Source organism: Pseudoliparis swirei, chromosome 10, assembly GCF_029220125.1.
Source record: "Pseudoliparis swirei isolate HS2019 ecotype Mariana Trench chromosome 10, NWPU_hadal_v1, whole genome shotgun sequence".
Classification (NCBI taxonomy): domain Eukaryota; kingdom Metazoa; phylum Chordata; class Actinopteri; order Perciformes; family Liparidae; genus Pseudoliparis; species Pseudoliparis swirei.
In genome coordinates, this window is record NC_079397.1 from 18700517 (window position 1) to 18719490 (window position 18974).

At 52.9% G+C, this 18974-nt stretch overlaps 2 protein-coding genes across 6 annotated transcripts in view; both read left to right on the plus strand.

The window, feature by feature from the left end:
• ttll12 (tubulin tyrosine ligase-like family, member 12) overlaps positions 1–670 on the plus strand; it is an 86445-nt gene extending 85775 nt beyond the window's left edge. Inside the window, exons 14-15 of the mRNA XM_056425171.1 lie at positions 99–146; positions 273–670. The gene's annotated coding sequence lies outside the window, so the exon portion shown is untranslated. The remainder of the gene's footprint in view (positions 1–98; positions 147–272) is intronic.
• A 2699-nt stretch (positions 671–3369) lies between these two features.
• Positions 3370–18974, plus strand: part of LOC130200687 (DENN domain-containing protein 5B-like) — a 35168-nt gene continuing 19563 nt past the window's right edge. For 3 of the 5 annotated variants that reach the window (XM_056425155.1, XM_056425156.1, XM_056425157.1), the window contains exons 1-6: positions 3370–3689; positions 8837–8896; positions 10365–10474; positions 11413–12055; positions 16746–16933; positions 17894–18439. In XM_056425155.1, the coding sequence (XP_056281130.1) occupies positions 3581–3689; positions 8837–8896; positions 10365–10474; positions 11413–12055; positions 16746–16933; positions 17894–18439 (1656 nt within the window). In that variant the 5' untranslated portion in view covers positions 3370–3580. The remainder of the gene's footprint in view (positions 3690–8836; positions 8897–10364; positions 10475–11412; positions 12056–16745; positions 16934–17893; positions 18440–18974) is intronic. The other 2 variants (XM_056425158.1, XM_056425160.1) reach the window with 2 other exon arrangements.

Here is an 18974-nt window from a genome sequence, read left to right on the forward strand (position 1 = left end):
GTGTACCTCAAAGTCTCTTGACATGCGTTTGCCTGAATGAATGCACACGTCGTCATTCCTCTAATCAGAATGCATGCTGACCTTTGTTCCTGCTGTAGGGGACTCGGTGGGGGACGGTTACAAGTGGTCAGACAAATCAACAAAAGGTGACTTCACATTTTTCTCACACGGTTGCTCCACGACAGAAAGCCGAGCGAGGCGCGTGTTCTGGACCGCTCGGGTCAACGTGTAATCCGTTTGTTCTTTCTGTTCCTGTCTGTCTGGCATCGTAGGTCCGAGCTGGGAGGAGGAGAAGGACAGAACCCCTCCGAGACAGTACCTGTGAGACGAGTGTCCTGATCCGACCTGCCGCTTCACGTCCAGTCCAAACCGTGTTCTGGGTTTTAACTGTTCCCGTTACTTCCTTTAATTTGTTATACCAGCTATTTACTTTTGAATGTTTGAGTTCTTTTAACTTGCTACCTCAAAATGTATATATTTAACTCTTAAGTTGTTACATCTCTGATCTGAATCCAGTTAAAACTTTAAACTTTTCAGCTAATTTGATCTCCATATGACTTTTTTACTTTTCTTTTTTTTACTTTGGAACCGACTGCAGTGTTCATGTGTAATGTTGTCACACTTTTTAAAGCGTCAATGTAAGAATGCATAAAGTCTCAACTCCAACCTCTGCTGTGTCTGGTGTGTTCTTCTGTTCCGCCACTAGAGGGAGGCATCGTCACGCGCACAGGCCTGCACTACCCCGTTGGAACGGGGCGCTGCACGCCGTCTCGCTGCAGGCCGTCTCGCTGCAGGCCGTCTCGCTGCACGCCGTCTCGCTGCAGGCCGTCTCGCTGCACGCTGTCTCGCTGCAGGCCGTCTCGCTGCAGGCCGTCTCGCTGCACGCCGTCTCGCTGCAGGCCGTCTCGCTGCACGCCGTCTCGCTGCACGCCGTCTCGCTGCACGCCGCTACACGGTCACAGGAGACATGTCGCATATATCATTATCATATCCACAACATGTTGTTTACTGAGGACATCGTTTTAGTTCCAGATCTCGTGGCTTCTTCCTCGGGAACAAAAAGACAAAACGATATAATTGTTGCTCGGCTTCATTTAAATTCCTCGTATCACGATTCCACAGTTTGTTTTAATTACCATGAATTATACAATTTAAAATATCCATAAAGGTATTCGTCTTCTAGAAATTCAGAATAGGTAATAAATAAAATGCTTGTCGGCCTGCTGTAGTGACGTGTGTGTATAGTTCATGTTGGTTTATAAAGCTAAACACGGCGTTAGCATGACAGCAGCAGCTATCCAGACCTTCGTGGTGCGTCGGTCTGGGTCTCACCTGCGGCCGAAGGTGAGCCAAGACCAGAACCTCCGTCTGTGGCATGAGAGGGCAACTGGGGGGAGGTCCTTTAGGTCGGACGGCGTGGACTTCTTTGGACCAGGGACCAGGCCCGACGTCTGCCACCGCACCGGGACCACCTCAGGGTGCTGCAGGTCTCCAGGACCCTGGGGCTGAAGGGCAGATGCCATCAGGTCTTCAGGACCATGCTGCTGTTCATAAATATTACATATATATGATAAAATAAGTGTCCTCTTCACCTCCTTACTGGTGGTCCTGTTTGCAGCCATGATGATGATGAGCAGGCCTTCCTCACCGGTTTAGTTCCTCAATGTCCCAAAGGTCAGGCCCTGCTGCTATGTTTGTAACAGTTACATAACTATACTCTGCTCAAAGACTCGTAACGTCTGTGTGTCCCATTACCGGGTCAGTCTGTTTGAACTGGAAGACACTGAAAGAATAAATGACTCAATTCTTTGAGGAATTAATTTGCATAAATTAAGTCATTATCTGGCTTAATAACAACTATGTGACGAAGACATTACATGCATTACTCATCCATTTGTGTACTTCCATAAATCAATATCCTAGAAGTGTGTACACGTGTGTACTTTGTGAAGCTCTCCCTGTGGGCGACGTTAACCTGAGTGCGCTGCTCTGTTTCACCACTAGAGGGAGGCATTGCGACCTGTACTGCAGAGCGGCTGATCTCCATGTTATATCACGCACACACAAACATAAACACACACGTGCACACAAACACAGCACTGATTATATATACATATATATATAGATATAAATATACAAATGTGTATATATATATAGATATAAATATACAAATATATATTTGTATATATCAATAAATATACAAATAGATATATTTGTATATAGATATAAATATACAAATATATATGTGTATATATATAGATATAAATATACATTGTATATATATATAAATATATATATATATTTGTATATATCTATAAATATACAAATATATATATTTGTATATATATATATAAATATACAAATAGATACACATAATATACAAATATATATAAATATATTTATATATATAAATATATATATATATTTGTGTATATATATATAAATATACAAATATATATATATTTATATATATAAATATACAAATATATATATATTTATATATATAAATATACAAATATATATAAACGGACACTATAAGGATTTAAAGATATTTTAAATGTAGTTTATCTCCTGGGAATAAACATGTTGTGTTATGGATAATAGAATCTACTGATTCACTCTAACATCATGTTGGTCAAGTTTGTTTATTACGGCAACAACAATAATGATGTGTATTATTATTTTTATTATTATTAATATTATATTAAAATAGTAACACATTCACATAATACATGTAAAAAGTATATAAAAAGATAAGTAACGTATAAAAATAAAGTTACGATGATAATAAACATTGCCATTAAATCACGTGAAAAAACCTTAAACATGGTGTCTGTGTGTCTGTCTGTGTCTGTGTGTCTGTCTGTCTGTGTGTCTGTCTGTGTCTGTGTGTCTGTCTGTCTGTGTGTCTGTCTGTCTGTGTGTGTCTGTCTGTCTGTGTGTGTGTCTGTCTGTGTCTGTCTGTGTGTGTCTGTGTGTCTGTCTGTCTGTGTGTGTGTCTGTCTGTGTGTGTCTGTGTGTCTGTCTGTGTGTGTCTGTGTGTCTGTCTGTGTGTGTGTGTGTGTGTGTGTCTGTGTGTCTGTCTGTCTGTGTGTGTCTGTGTGTCTGTCTGTCTGTGTGTGTGTCTGTCTGTGTGTGTCTGTGTGTCTGTCTGTCTGTGTGTGTCTGTCTGTGTGTGTGTGTGTGTGTGTGTCTGTCTGTCTGTGTGTGTCTGTGTGTGTCTGTGTGTCTGTCTGTCTGTGTGTGTCTGTGTGTCTGTCTGTCTGTGTGTGTGTCTGTCTCTCTCTCTCTCTGTATTTGAAAGTCCCGCCCCCGGTCCTCTCCCCGCCCCCCTGTCTCCTCCCCGGTGTCCCGGTCTCAGTCACTCGCTGCTCCCGGGTCCAGGAGGCGGTCGCTACGACACGAGCGAACTTTCCGCGCGACACCGCTTCCCCCGAACTCCACCGGCTCAGAACCCGAAGCCCGCCGGGCCCGGAGCTCCGTTCCCCGGTGCGCCTCTCCTGCCTCCCCCGCCATGACGACGTGTCACCCGCAGGACTAGCGGCGGCTCCGCTGCGCGCTCCCGCTGCGCGCCGCGGCGATGAGCGGCAGCAGCGCGGGCTCCGGCGCGGCGCCGTGCCGCTTCGCGCACTACTTCGCTGTCTGCGGGATCGACACGGAAACCGGACTGGAACCGGACGAGCTGGCAGGTACGAACCGGTCCCGGGACGCGTCGTTGTTTCGGAGGAACCGCGCGGGGCCACCGGCGGCTCCTCACGAGCTACGCCACCGCCGGTGTGACGGTCCCCGATGTCTCTCGACGTGACTACGGGAGCTAAAGCTTCGCGTTGAGGGGACCTCCGGTTCACCACCGGGACCTCCCGGTTGAGGTCCTCTCCGGTCACGTGCGCTACTCGCAGGCTCCCGTTTAAAGGAGTTAAAGTTTATCGGAGGAAGCCTGCACAGCGAGGAGGCGCATGCGCAGTGTGCGTCTATGCAAAGCTTTGACTACACCTCGTGTTTACGGTCGGGTTGTTGTTGTTTATGCATCTGTTGTTGTTGTTGCGTCAGTCAGACTGTTGGCTTCTCGCTGTGATCCGTGTGTGCGTGTGTGCGTGTGTGCGTGCGCGTGTGTGTGCGTGCGTGCGTGTGTGTTGCGTTGGTCATGTGACTGAATGAGGTCACGTCCTCTCACCAGCTCACTGGACTGTGGACAGGACGTGGTCTGGGGTCAAGGGTCACATCACTGTTCAGACCCTGAGCTCCGGTGACCCTAACATACTTTAGATGTTCTCCTCGTGAGGGGAGGACGGCTCGGAGTGGAGAAAAGGAAAAACCATAAACATGTTGACAATGTCTGAATGTTTAATATCCACATTAACACACCATACACAAACCAGCATGTAGGATATGATAGAGTAGGGTAGGATAGGGTAGAGTAGGATATGATAGAGTAGAGTAGGATAGGGTAGAGTAGGATATGATTATGATAGAGTAGGGTAGAGTAGGATATGATAGAGTAGGGTAGGATAGGGTAGAGTAGGATATGATAGAGTAGGGTAGGATATGATAGAGTAGGGTAGGATAGGGTAGAGTAGGATATGATAGAGTAGGGTAGGATAGGGTAGAGTAGGATATGATAGAGTAGGGTAGGATAGGGTAGAGTAGGATATGATAGAGTAGAGTAGGATATGATAGAGTAGGGTAGGATAGGGTAGAGTAGGATAGGGTAGAGTAGGATATGATTATGATAGAGTAGGGTAGAGTAGGATATGATAGAGTAGGGTAGGTTAGGGTAGAGTAGGATATGATAGAGTAGGGTAGGATAGGGTAGAGTAGGATATGATAGGGTGGGAGTGGGAGGATGATAGAGTAGGTGGGATATGATGAGAGTAGGATGGGGTAGAGTGGGATGGGATATGATAGAGTAGGGTGGGATAGGGTGAGGTAGGATAGGGTAGAGTGGGATGTGATAGGTAGAGTAGGATATGATTATGATAGAGTAGGGTAGAGTAGGATATGATAGGATAGAGTAGGATAGGGTAGAGTAGGATATGATAGAGTAGAGTAGGATGGGATGATGGTGAGGGATGTGATGGGTAGAGTAGGATATGATAGAGTAGGGTAGGATAGGGTAGAGTAGGATATGATAGGATAGAGTAGGATAGGGTAGAGTAGGATATGATAGAGTAGAGTAGGATATGATAGGGTAGAGTAGGATAGGGTAGAGTAGGATATGATAGGGTAGAGTAGAGTAGGATAGGGTAGAGTAGGATAGGGTAGAGTAGGATAGGGTAGAGTACGTGAGCCCGGTTCTCTACATTCTGGAGTGTTCTGTGGCCCCTCCTCCCTGGTCTTTGTGTGGTTCCCCCAGCCCATTGTTCTCGCCAGAGGGCCAGACTTCCTGTAGACCTGCTCCTCTCTGGCCTCTAACCGGCTTCAGTCCCTGGAGCCTCTTTGTGAGTCCAGGTCCAGGTCCAGGTCCGGGCCCCGGGCCCACGTGGTCTGAACAAAGCCTGGCTGGCCTCCAGAGCCCCAAATAGTCCCCGCATTCTAACACCAGATGACCTTCAGGTCAGCAGCGCTGTGGAGGAGGAGCTCACGTGGGCAGACTGGATCCACTACGGACCGGATACACTACGGACCAGATCCACTACAGACCGGATCCACTACGGACCGGATCCACTACAGACCGGATCCACTACGGACCGGATCCACTACGGACCGGATCCACTACGGACCAGATCCACTACGGACCGGATCCACTACGGACCGGATCCACTACGGACCGGATCCACTACGGACCGGATCCACTACGGACCGGATCCACTACGGACCGGATCCACTACGGACCGGATCCACTACGGACCGGATCCACTACAGAACAGATCCACTATAGAACAGATCCACGACGGACCGGATCCACTAATGTCTGAAGGAGGTCTGAATGTTTTGAGTGATTCCACATTTTAAGAAGCACCCGCCATGTTTCATGCCTGATGGGCGTCAGTCCGTGTGACCTGTGACCTGTGACCTTTCACCCCGTCAGGTCACAAGCTCCAAAACCAGAGCTTCAGACTCTGAGTGTCTGAATGAGTCTCGTTCCTCGAGGGCAGGGGGCTCAATACGTCGATCGCGGCGTGGTATTGGTAGATCGTTAAGGTAGTATTGGTAGATCGTTAAGGTAGTATTGGTAGATCGTTAAGGTAGTATTGGTAGATCGTTTAGGTAGTATTGGTAGATCGTTTAGGTGGTATTGGTAGATCGTTAAGGTAGTATTGGTAGATCGTTAAGGTGGTATTGATAGATCGTTAAGGTAGTATTGGTAGATCGTTAAGGTAGTATTGGTAGATCGTTAAGGTGGTATTGGTAGATCGTTAAGGTGGTATTGATAGATCGTTAAGGTAGTATTGGTAGATCGTTAAGGTAGTATTGGTAGATCGTTACGGTGGTATTGGTAGATCGTTAAGGTAGTATTGGTTGATCGTTAAGGTGGTATTGGTAGATCGTTAAGGTGGTATTGGTAGATCGTTAAGGTGGTATTGGTAGATCGTTTAGGTAGTATTGGTAGATCGTTAAGGTAGTATTGGTAGATCGTTAAGGTAGTATTGGTAGATCGTTTAGGTGGTATTGGTAGATCGTTTAGGTGGTATTGGTAGATCGTTAAGGTAGTATTGGTAGATCGTTAAGGTGGTATTGATAGATCGTTACGGTAGTATTGGTAGATCGTTACGGTGGTATTGGTAGATCGTTAAGGTGGTATTGGTAGATCGTTAAGGTGGTATTGATAGATCGTTACGGTGGTATTGGTAGATCGTTAAGGTGGTATTGGTAGATCGCATGACCTTAGAAAATGGTCCCGCCCCCCTGAGATGTTCTCTATAGCACGTCTTTGTTCTTTTATTAAACTAAAGGTCTGTTGTTGGTCGTCTCTGCAGCAGCGTGTCATTCTGTCTCCACGTGTCGCGTTCACACTTCTCGGCTCTCCGTCTCGCGCGCCGCAGGGTGCCCCCCCCCCCCGTAGATCATTTTGACTTGGTCATTTTATAAGTGGCTCGCGTGCTGAAAAAGTGTGAGCACCCCTGATCTAGAGGCCTCAAGACCAGGAGGCGTGTCCTCAGCAAGAGGGGGCGTGTCTTCAGCAAGAGGGGGCGGGTCAGGGCCCCTGAGGCAGGTCTCACAGGAGGCTTCTCGGGTTACAGGTCACAGTCACTCGTGATGTGAGGTCAGGCTGCAGCGTGGTCGGCCTTCAGCGTGTGCGTGCGCTTGCGCGTGTGCGTATGTGTGTGTGTGTGTGTGTCAGTGTGTGTGTGTCAGTGTGTGTCAGGCCGCTCCAGCAGGTCTTGTTGTGTTTGTGCTCATCAGACTTTGATCTGAGCTCCAAGTCCTGAGATAAGACGATAAGACCAGAGGCTGCTGGGGCACTATGGTATTACTTATGTCTATATATGTACATATAGAGAAATATATATATACACTACCGTTCAAAAGTTTGGGGTCACTTAGAAATGTCTTTATTCTTCAAAGTAAAGCTCTGTTTTTTCAATAAAGATAACATTAATCAAAAATACACTCTATACATTGTTAATGTGGTAAATGACTCTTCTAGGTGAAACGTCTGGTTTCTAATGACATGTCTCCAGAGGTGTATAGAGGCCCATTTCATCATCACTCCAGTGTTCTGATGGTACATTGTGTTATCGCCTTAGAAGACTAATGTCTGATTAGAAAACCCTTGTGACATTATGTGAGCACAGCTGAAAACAGTTATGCTGGTGATATAAGCGATACAACTGGCCTTCCTTTGAGCTTGAAGTTTGAAGAACAAAATGAATACTTCAAATATTAATCATTTTTTCTAACCTTGTCAATGTGTTGACTATATGTTCTATGAAATGTTCAATTCATTTATAAATAAAAGTGAGTTATGAGATCTGAGTCGTGTTAACGCGACACTAGAGACAGAATAACATGCTGCTGGTTAGAGACGACCAACAACAGACGGATTGGAAGCTCATTCTGCGCATGCGTTAAATGCGTAAAAAAATGTAACTAATTAATCCTGTAATTTAATCATAACGCGTTAACGCGTTATTTTTCACAGCACTAATATATACAACTCTTCTCGGCTCGCGCGGCAGAGCTCCGATGCTGGCGCGAGCACTGGTGAGCAAGTTATGTGCGCCCCTGTGTATAAATGTGATTAATCGTGATTAATCCACAGAAACCTGTGATTAACCTGATTAAAAATGTTAATCGTTTCACAGCCCTAATATAAATATATATATAAATATGTATACATATATATTTATAGATACATATAAATATATATATATATATATTTATAGATAAATATATATATAAATATATATACATATTTATATATATATATATTTATAAATGATGTCTTCACTCTGACTGCATGTTGTCCTTGGAGGAAATTTAATGAGAAACTGCAGACAGACATACACACCTGACACATACACACCTCACACACATATACACACCTGACACATACACACCTCACACACATACACACCTGACATACACACCTGACACATACACACCTCACACACATACACACCTGACACATACACACCTCACACACCTCACACACATTCACTCACTTCTAATGGCGGAGCTGCGTTTTTAGTCCCGATGTGTAACCCATGGCAACCGCACACTTGACACCTTAAGGAGAGAGGGGAGGAGTCAAGGAAGGAGGAAACGTTTATCCTCCATGTTGTTGTTTATCCTCCATGTTGTTGCTCATCCTCCATCGTCGTGACGTCGTGATGTCGTGACGTGTTTCTTGTTCATCCTCTACTCGTCTCATGTGTTTGTGACTCGTCCTCAGCTTTGTACCAATGGCTGGAAGCCGACCGCCAAGGCCACGCCCCCGACGCCGCCGCCACAGGTGAGACGACACCAGCTGCTCCTCACGTCCAGAACCTTCAGTTGCTCCACACGTCCAGAACCTTAAGCTGCTCCTCACGTCCAGAACCTTAAGCTGCTCCTCACGTCCAGAACCGTAAGCTGCTCCACACGTCCAGAACCTTAAGCTGCTCCTCACGTCCAGAACCTTCAGTTGCTCCACACGTCCAGAACCTTAAGCTGCTCCTCACGTCCAGAACCTTAAGCTGCTCCTCACGTCCAGAACCTTCAGCTGCTCCTCACGTCCAGAACCTTCAGCTGCTCCTGACGTCCAGAACCTTAAGCTGCTCCTCACGTCCAGAACCTTAAGCTGCTCCTGACGTCCAGAACCTTAAGCTGCTCCTCACGTCCAGAACCTTCAGCTGCTCCTCACGTCCAGAACCTTAAGCTGCTCCTGACGTCCAGAACCTTCAGCTGCTCCTGACGTCCAGAACCTTCAGCTGCTCCTGACGTCCAGAACCTTCAGCTGCTCCTCACGTCCAGAACCTTAAGCTGCTCCTGACGTCCAGAACCTTAAGCTGCTCCTGACGTCCAGAACCTTAAGCTGCTCCTGACGTCCAGAACCTTCAGCTGCTCCTCACGTCCAGAACCTTAAGCTGCTCCTGACGTCCAGAACCTCAAGCTGCTCCTGACGTCCAGAACCTTCAGCTGCTCCTCACGTCCAGAACCTTCAGCTGCTCCTGACGTCCAGAACCTTCAGCTGCTCCTGACGTCCAGAACCTTCAGCTGCTCCTCACGTCCAGAACCTCAAGCTGCTCCTGACGTCCAGAACCTTCAGCTGCTCCTCACGTCCAGAACCTTAAGCTGCTCCTGACGTCCAGAACCTTCAGCTGCTCCTCACGTCCAGAACCTTAAGCTGCTCCTCACGTCCAGAACCTTAAGCTGCTCTGGCGTCCAGACACAAGCTGCTCTGGCGTCAGAACCCGCTGCTCCTCACGTCCAGAACCTTCAGCTGCTCCTCACGTCCAGAACCTTAAGCTGCTCCTGACGTCCAGAACCTTCAGCTGCTCCTCACGTCCAGAACCTTAAGCTGCTCCTCACGTCCAGAACCTTAAGCTGCTCCTGACATCCAGAACCTCAAGCTGCTCCTGACGTCCAGAACCTTCAGCTGCTCCTCACGTCCAGAACCTTAAGCTGCTCCTGACGTCCAGAACCTTCAGCTGCTCCTCACGTCCAGAACCTTCAGCTGCTCCTGACGTCCAGAACCTTCAGCTGCTCCTGACGTCCAGAACCTTCAGCTGCTCCTCACGTCCAGAACCTCAAGCTGCTCCTGACGTCCAGAACCTTAAGCTGCTCCTCACGTCCAGAACCTTCAGCTGCTCCTCACGTCCAGAACCTTAAGCTGCTCCTGACGTCCAGAACCTTCAGCTGCTCCTCACGTCCAGAACCTTAAGCTGCTCCTCACGTCCAGAACCTGATGCCTTTGTCTCCACGCCTTCTCCTCCCTTCAGGTGTGGACCTGGAGCAGAGCCCCCTGAAGAGGACCTTCAAGTCCAAAGTTCTGGCTCGCTACCCCGAGAACGTGGAGTGGAACCCCTTCGACCAGGACGCCGTCAACATGGTGGGTGGATGGACCGTTGTACATGAGGTGGTACCAGTCTAGAGGTCGGTCAAGCAGGGCAGAGAGGCTGGTGGTTCCTCTAGTGGTCCTCAGAGGACCTGGTGGAGGCCTGGTGGAGGCCTGGTGGAGGGTGGAGGCCTGATGGAGACCTGATGGAGGCCTGGTGGAGGCCTGGTGGAGGCCTGGTGGAGGGTGGAGGCCTGATGGAGGCCTGGTGGAGGCCTGGTGGAGGGTGGAGGCCTGATGGAGACCTGATGGAGGCCTGGTGGAGGCCTGGTGGAGGCCTGGTGGAGGGTGGAGGCCTGGTGGAGGCCTGGTGGAGGGTGGAGGCCTGATGGAGGCCTGGTGGAGGGTGGAGGCCTGATGGAGGCCTGATGGAGGCCTGGTGGAGGCCTGGTGGAGGCCTGGTGGAGGCCTGGTGGAGGCCTGGTGGAGGGTGGAGGCCTGATGGAGGGTGGAGGCCTGGTGGAGGCCTGGTGGAGGGTGGAGGCCTGATGGAGGGTGGAGGCCTGGTGGAGGCCTGGTGGAGGGTGGAGGCCTGGTGGAGGCCTGGTGGAGGCCTGATGGAGGGTGGAGGCCTGATGGAGGCCTGGTGGAGGGTGGAGGCCTGATGGAGGCCTGGTGGAAGCCTGGTGGAGGGTGGAGGCCTGGTGGAGGCCTGATGGAGGGTGGAGGCCTGGTGGAGGCCTGATGGCGGGTGGAGGCCTGGTGGAGGCTTGATGGAGGCCTGGTGGAGGGTGGAGGCCTGATGGAGGCTTGATGGAGGCCTGATGGAGGCCTGATGGAGGGTGGAGGCCTGGTGGAGGAGACGCTCAGGAGCCTGAACGTTTCCCTCCAGTGTTCTATTTCAAGGCTGATGTTGTACCAACAGAACCGAGCCGGGTCCGATCCAAAGGACCCGGAGAGACATGTGACTGACTCCTCCCCCTCCCCCGCAGCTGTGCATGCCTAAAGGCCTGTCGTTCCGGACCCAGGCGGACCAGCGCCAGCCGCGGTTCCACTCCTTCGTCATCACCAAGGAGGACGGCTCCCGGACCTACGGCTTCGTCCTCACCTTCTTCGAGGAGGTGACCAGCCCGGGGATCTGCTCCGCCATGCAGGCGCTCCACGTGATGCACCAGGCGCAGGGCGGCGCCGCCAACACGCCGTGCTCCTCCTCCAGCATGGACTCTCTGGCCAGCGGCGTGGACGAGGCCGACGCCCCCAGCGGCTACGACTCGTCTCGGGACACGCTCTACGTGTCCAAGGCGCTGTGCCTCCTCGCGCCCGTGCCCTTCGTGCACGCCTGCCGCCGCTTCCTGTCTCAGCTGCACCGCGCCGTGATGGCGGCCGCCGCCCCGCCGCTGCCGCTGGAGAGCTACGTCCACAACGTCCTGTACGAGGTGCCGCAGCCGGCGCCGGGCCGCTCGCTCAAGTTCCACGGCGTGTACGAGCCCATCGTGTGCCAGAGGCCCGGCCCGGGGGAGCTGCCGCTGGCCGACTTCCCCCTGGCCGAGGCCTTCGGGCTGCTGGGGGTGGAGCACCTGGTGCAGGTGTTCACCTGCACCCTGCTGGAGATGCAGATCCTCCTGTCCTCGCACGGTGAGGGTGAAAGGGAGCACGTCTTGGGCCGTCAGACGGGGTCACGCTCAGGAAGTCAGGTTGTATCCCTCGTTATCCGGAGGAAAGACACAAGATACATTCCTGATAGTTTGAGTTGTCACATGTCAAGTGCATCATGGACCTCGTGAAGGAAGGAGCAACAGGAAGCAGAGGACTGGAGGGAGGAGTCACTTCATCAGTTCATGATGCTCTGACCTCTGACCCTCACATGAGGACGCACAACCTTTGACTGGGGGACGAGAGACTCTAACTCTCTGTACTACGTGGCTCATATTTCAAGAGGAGTTCCTCTCTTAAGGTCAAGCTTAGTTTCTACTCGGCGTCGTGAAGCCGATCTGTGGTCGAGTTGCTCGATGATGTAATACTGGACGTGTTTCTACCAGTACAGGCAGGAGAGGAGTCCATGAATATGAGATATGATTCAACAGGTACTTGTGGTTTAGGCATTGATGGTGTTTGGCTGATAGCTGTGAGGGAACCAAGTCTCTAGTGTTCTAGTCTCAGAGTCCAAAGGGAACCTGGTCTCAGAGTCCAGAGGGAACCTGGTCTCAGAGTCCAGAGGGAACCTGGTCTCAGAGTCCAGAGGGAACCTGGTCTCAGAGTCCAGAGGGAACCTGGTCTCAGAGTCCAGAGGGAACCTGGTCTCAGAGTCCAAAGGGAACCTGGTCTCAGAGTCCAGAGGGAACCTGGTCTCAGAGTCCAAAGAGAACCTGGTCTCAGAGTCCAGAGGGAACCTGGTCTCAGAGTCCAGAGGGAACCTGGTCTCAGAGTCCAGAGGGAACCTGGTCTCAGAGTCCAGAGGGAACCTGGTCTCAGAGTCCAGAGGGAACCTGGTCTCAGAGTCCAAAGGGAACCTGGTCTCAGAGTCCAGAGGGAACCTGGTCTCAGAGTCCAGAGGGAACCTGGTCTCAGAGTCCAGAGGGAACCTGGTCTCAGAGTCCAAAGGGAACCTGGTCTCAGAGTCCAAAGGGAACCTGGTCTCAGAGTCCAAAGGGAACCTGGTCTCAGAGTCCAGAGGGAACCTGGTCTCAGAGTCCAGATGGAACCTGGTCTTAGAGTCCAAAGGGAACCTGGTCTCAGAGGATCTCCGGTTGCACAGCGATCTGATTTTCTCCTCTCGGTTTCCCTTCATTCATTATTCAGCTGTCTGTCTCTCATGAAACTCTGAGGACTGAGATCACCTTTCTACCTCCTTCCTCTCTGTCTATCTCTCTCTCTCTCTCTCTGGTTGTTTAATGTCTGTGACGGTTGAGTCATGGAATTCTAAAACTCAGACAAAAGCACTTCCAGGTGACCCTGCATACGGTGGTCTGTGGTCTGTTCCTGTGCTGCAGACCTCTAGCTGCAGTCTAAAGGATGTACGAAGCCAGTTTATAGTCTTTATGCTAAGCTCTCAGTCCTGTGCACCTGCACCAACATGTCGTACACAATAAATAACGGGTTCAGTGGGGAAGGAAGGGTTCAGTGAGGAAGGAAGTGTTCAGTGGGGAAGGAAGGGTTCAGTAGGGATTAAGGGTTCAGAGGGGAAGGAAGTAGGGAAGGAAGGGTTCAGTAGGGATTAAGGGTTCAGAGGGGAAGGAAGTAGGGAAGGAAGGGTTCAGTGGGGAAGGAAGGGTTCAGTGGGGAAGGAAGGGTTCAGTGAGGAAGGAAGTGTTCAGTGGGGAAGGAAGGGTTCAGTAGGGATTAAGGGTTCAGAGGGGAAGGAAGGGTTCAGTGGGGAAGGAAGGGTTCAGTGGGGATTAAGGGTTCAGAGGGGAAGGAAGTGTTCAGTGGGGAAGGAAGGGTTCAGTGGGGAAGGAAGGGTTCAGTGGGGATTAAGGGTTCAGAGGGGAAGGAAGTGTTCAGTGGGGAAGGAAGGGTTCAGTGAGGAAGGAAGTGTTCAGTGGGGATTAAGGGTTCAGTGGGGAAGGAAGGGTTCAGTGGGGAAGGAAGTAGGGAAGGAAGTGTTCAGTGGGGAAGGAAGTGTTCAGTGGGGAAGGAAGGGTTCAGTAGGGGAAGGAAGTAGGGAAGTAAGGGTTCAGTGGGGAAGGAAGGGTTCAGTGGGGATTAAGGGTTCAGAGGGGAAGGAAGTGTTCAGTGGGGAAGGAAGGGTTCAGTGAGGAAGGAAGTGTTCAGTGGGGATTAAGGGTTCAGTGGGGATTAAGGGTTCAGTGGGGAAGGAAGGGTTCAGTGGGGAAGGAAGTAGGGAAGGAAGTGTTCAGTGGGGAAGGAAGGGTTCAGTGGGGATTCAAGGGGAAGACAGTCATGCCATGGTATTCCGTGAAGGTCATTCCTGGCAGGAGGACCACTGTGTAAATGCTGATGGAAGCTGCTCTTATTCATCTTCTCACCACATGATGTGCAGCCATCACAACGTGGCCCCGAGCTGTCGATCACAAGGTCGCCCCGCCCTGAAGCAGATGCTGCTTGATGGTCCAAATGGGACCATAAGTCATGAAATATAATTAAATAATATGAAGAATTAAAGTGTAAGGTCCGTCCTCATTGGCTTCAGAACCGCAGTATGAGCCCGCCATGCCGGTGTGGTGGAGCGGGACCAGATCCCTGCAGAGGGTTCCTCCAGGACCTCCTAGTGGAGCTGTTGACTGGCTGGAGGGTGACTCAGCCCTTCTCCATGGAACATTCTGCTCAGATTCTACCGTTGGTGGTGTCGGGTCAGTTGGAGGCTGACCACGGGAAAGAGTGTCGAGGACTTCCTGTTCCCGAGTGCTTCCTCCCACTCTCTAGATTCATTCCCCATCGTCCCTCCACATGGAGACTCTCTGACTCTTTGGCACGATCCCAGCAGGTCTGTAGTGGACCGTCTCAGGAGTTCTGTTCAATGTGATCAGCGCCGCTGCCTCACAGAGACCCGGCATGTCCTGGTCTTCATCCCTGAGCCCAGGACATCAGGTCTGATCCTCCTCGGATGAGGAGGTGCTCGCTGCCCGTTGCAGACGCTTTGTTCTGGTCTTCAAAGAGACGACACAGCAAATATTGAGACGGACGAGTCGGCCCTTTTTGGAAGGAAGACAACTCATTGGTTCACCTGGGTTTGAGATGAAGGAAAATACACAAGGGGTGAAATCAGGGCTCAGAGGCAAAGAGGCAAAGAGGCAAAGAGACAAAGAGTCAGAGACAGCAGTGAGGCGCTGAGGGGACCTGGAGCAGCCAGCAGGGTCAGGACCCAGGCTTCAGGCCCACTGGGTGGGGGGGGGGGAGGAGCCTCAGGACCTGTTCACACACACACACACATATGCACACGAATACACACACACACACACACACACACACACAGAATGTAAGTGGTGTTTAACTCTTACCTCTCGGATTCAATTTGAATTGCTGGATTAAAAACTCACATAAAACAGAGACTTTGATTGTATTTTATTAACCTCCTCTCCCTCCTCCTCTCCCCTCCTCCTCCTCTCTCCTGCTCCTCTCTCTTCCCCCTCCTCCCCTCCTCCTCTCTCCTCTCTCTTCCTCCTCCTCTCCTCCTGCTCCTCTCCCCTCCTCTCTCCTGCTCCTCTCTCTTCCTCCTCCTCTCCTCCTCCTCCTCCTCTCTTCCTCCTCCTCCTCCTCCTCCTCTCTCTTCCTCCTCCTCCTCCTCTCTCCTCTCTCTTCCTCCTCCTCTCCTCCTGCTCCTCTCCCCTCCTCCTCCTCTCCTGCTCCTCTCCTCCTCCTCTCTCCTCCTCCTCTCCTCTCCTCCTCCTCCTCTCTCCTCCTCCTCTCTCTCTCCTCCTCCTCCTCCTCTCCTCTCCTCCCTCCTCTCCTCCTCCTCCTCCTCCTCTCCTCTCTCCTCCTCTCCTCTCTCTCCTCTCCTCTCCTCCTCCTCTCCTCTCTCCTCTCTCCTCTCTCCTCCTCTCCTCCCTCCTCCTCCTCTCCTGCTCCTCTCCTCCTCCCCTCCTCCTTCTCTCCTCTGCTCCTCTCCCTCTCCTCCCTCCTCCTCTCTCTTCCTCCTCTCTCCTCCTCCTCTCTCTCCTCCTCCTCCTCCTCCTCCTCCTCCTCCTCTCCTCCTCTCTCCTCCCTCCTCCTCTCTCCTCCTCTCTCCTCTCCTCCTCCTCTCTCTCCTCCTCCTCTCCTCTCCTCCTCCTCTCCTCCCTCCTCTCCTCCTCTCCCTCCTCCTCCTCCTCCTCTCCTCCTCCTCCTCTCCTCCCTCCTCTCTCCTCTCCTCCTCCTCTCTCCTCTCTCCTCCTCTCTCCTCCTCCTCTCCTCCTCCTCCTCTCCTCCTGCTCCTCTCTTCCTCCTCTCCTCTCCTCCTCCTCTCCTCCTCCTCCTCCTCTCCTCCTGCTCCTCTCCTCCTCCTCTCCTCCTCCTCCTCCTCTCCTCCTCCTCTCCTCCTCCTCCTCTCCTCCTCTCTCCTCTCCTCCTCTCCTCCTCTCCTCCTCTTTTCTCTCCTCCTCTCCTCCTCTTTTCTCTCCTCTCCTCCTCTCTCCTGCTCCTCTCTTCCTCCTCCTCCTCTCTCTTCCTCCTCCTGCTCCTCTCTCCTCCTCCTCCTCTCTCCTCCTCCTCCTCTCCTCCTCCTCTCTCCTCCTCCTCTCTCCTGCTCCTCTCTCTTCCTCCTCCTCTCCTCCTGCTCCTCTCTCCTCCTCCTCCTGCTCCTCTCTCCTCCTGCTCCTCTCCCCTCCTCCTCCTCCTCCTCTCTCCTCCTGCTCTCCTCTCCTCCTCCTCCTGCTCCTCTCCTCCTCAGACTACCAGTGTCTGATGGCGGTGGCGGAGGGCCTGACGGCGCTGCTCTTCCCGTTCCAGTGGCAGCACGTCTACGTTCCCATCCTGCCGGCCTCCCTGCGCTACTTCCTGGACGCCCCGGTGCCGTACCTCATGGGCCTGCAGTCCGGAGCCGGGCCGGACCGCTCCAAGCTGGAGCTCCCTCAGGAGGTACGGAGCCTCCTCTGGGCCTCCTCTGGGCCTCCTCTGGGCCTCGTCTGGGCCTCCTCTGGGCCTCCTCTGGGCCTCGTATGGGCCTCCTCTGGGCCTCCTCTGGGCCTCGTATGGGCCTCCTCTGGGCCTCGTTTGGGCCTCCTATGGGCCTCCTCTGGGCCTCGTATGGGCCTCCTATGGGCCTCCTCTGGGCCTCGTCTGGGCCTCCTATGGGCCTCCTCTGGGCCTCGTATGGGCCTCCTCTGGGCCTCGTATGGGCCTCCTATGGGCCTCGTCTGGGCCTCCTCTGGGCCTCCTCTGGGCCTCCTCTGGGCCTCGTATGGGCCTCCTCTGGGCCTCCTATGGGCCTCGTATGGGCCTCGTATGGGCCTCCTATGGGCCTCGTCTGGGCCTCCTCTGGGCCTCGTCTGGGCCTCCTCTGGGCCTCGTATGGGCCTCGTATGGGCCTCCTCTGGGCCTCCTATGGGCCTCGTCTGGGCCTCCTCTGGGCCTCTGGGCCTCCTCTAGTACTCCTGTGAGTACTTCCAGTAAGGTGAGGACTGTGAGCTGCTCTCAGCTCATTCCTGCTGACTGTCTGAGGCCAACAGACAACCAGCTCCAGTTCAGACAGACAGGAGATTGAAGAAGAAAAAAGGTGTGTGTGTGTGTGTGTGGGTGTGTCAAAGCGGAACATCCCGGCTCGCGGGCTTCCGGCCCCTCCCCCCCCCCCCATGGTCCCGGCGCCCGTTAATCCGGCACATTCCATATGTATGCTAATGATCCCAGCCAGCAGGAGCAGCCATGAGGCCCGCCCCCTAAAGCCAAGGCTGGAATCAAACCTGTGATCACACAAAGTCGTCATTCAGTTTATTTTGTCCCGCTGTCCCCCTCTTGAAGCCCCTAACCCTCAGGAGGCACCTGGCCTCCTGCCAGGCTGGATGTCTGGAGGTGGTCATGATGTCCCGTCTGTCCCTCCAGGCCAACCTGTGCTTCGTGGACCTGGACCACCGCCACATCGAGCTCCCAGAGGACTTCCCCCAGTTCCCCAACAAGGCCGAGTTCATCCAGGAGCTCAGCGAGGTGCTGCTCAGCTTCGGGATCTCCGGCACCACGGGGGCGCCGCCGCGGCCCCGCCCCGCCCCCGACAGCGCCCCCTCCACCCCCGGCAGGGAGCGCAAGACCGCCTCGGCCGCCCTGAGGCGGCTGGAGGACGACGGGCGCAACGGCAACCTGGCGGGGGAGGAGCTCGCCACGCTGGAGCGGCTGCAGGCGCTCACCAAGCGCACCGGGGTGACGGTGGCCCGCGTGGACGCCCTGAGGGCCGGGGCCCCCGAGGGCCAAGGGGCCCAGACGGCGGCCGACGAGGAGGAGCTGAGGAACGCCAAGCTCAACGTCCAGCTGCGGGAGGTGTTCGCCGGCCGCTTCACCACCATGTTCGCCGACTACGAGGCCTTCGTCATCCAGAGCGCCCCGGACCTCGAGTCCTGGCTCACCAACAGGGAGCAGATGCACAACTTTGACAAGGTCAGAACCTTCTGGACTTTAAAGTGCTCTGATTTAGTAGAAATAAGCCAATCGGATCACAGTGTCTGTTTCTCAAACCTTGGGGTGCATCCATCTAGTGGGGCGCGGTGGTATTACAGGTGGGGCGCATCCATCTAGTGGGGCACGGTGGTACTACAGGTTGGGCGCATCCATCTAGTGGGGCGCGGTGGTACTACAGGTGGGGCGCATCCATCTAGTGGGGCACGGTGGTACTACAGGTGGGGCGCATCCATCTAGTGGGGCGCGGTGGTATTACAGGTTGGGTGCATCCATCTAGTGGGGCACGGTGGTACTACAGGTGGGGCGCATCCATCTAGTGGGGCACGGTGGTATTACAGGTGGGGCGCATCCATCTAGTGGGGCGCGGTGGTACTACAGGTGGGGCGCATCCATCTAGTGGGGCGCGGTGGTATTACAGGTGGGCGCATCCATCTAGTGGGGCCGGTGGTATTACAGGTGGGGCATCCATCTGATGAGTGGGCGTGGTATTACAGGTGGGCGCATCCATCTAGTG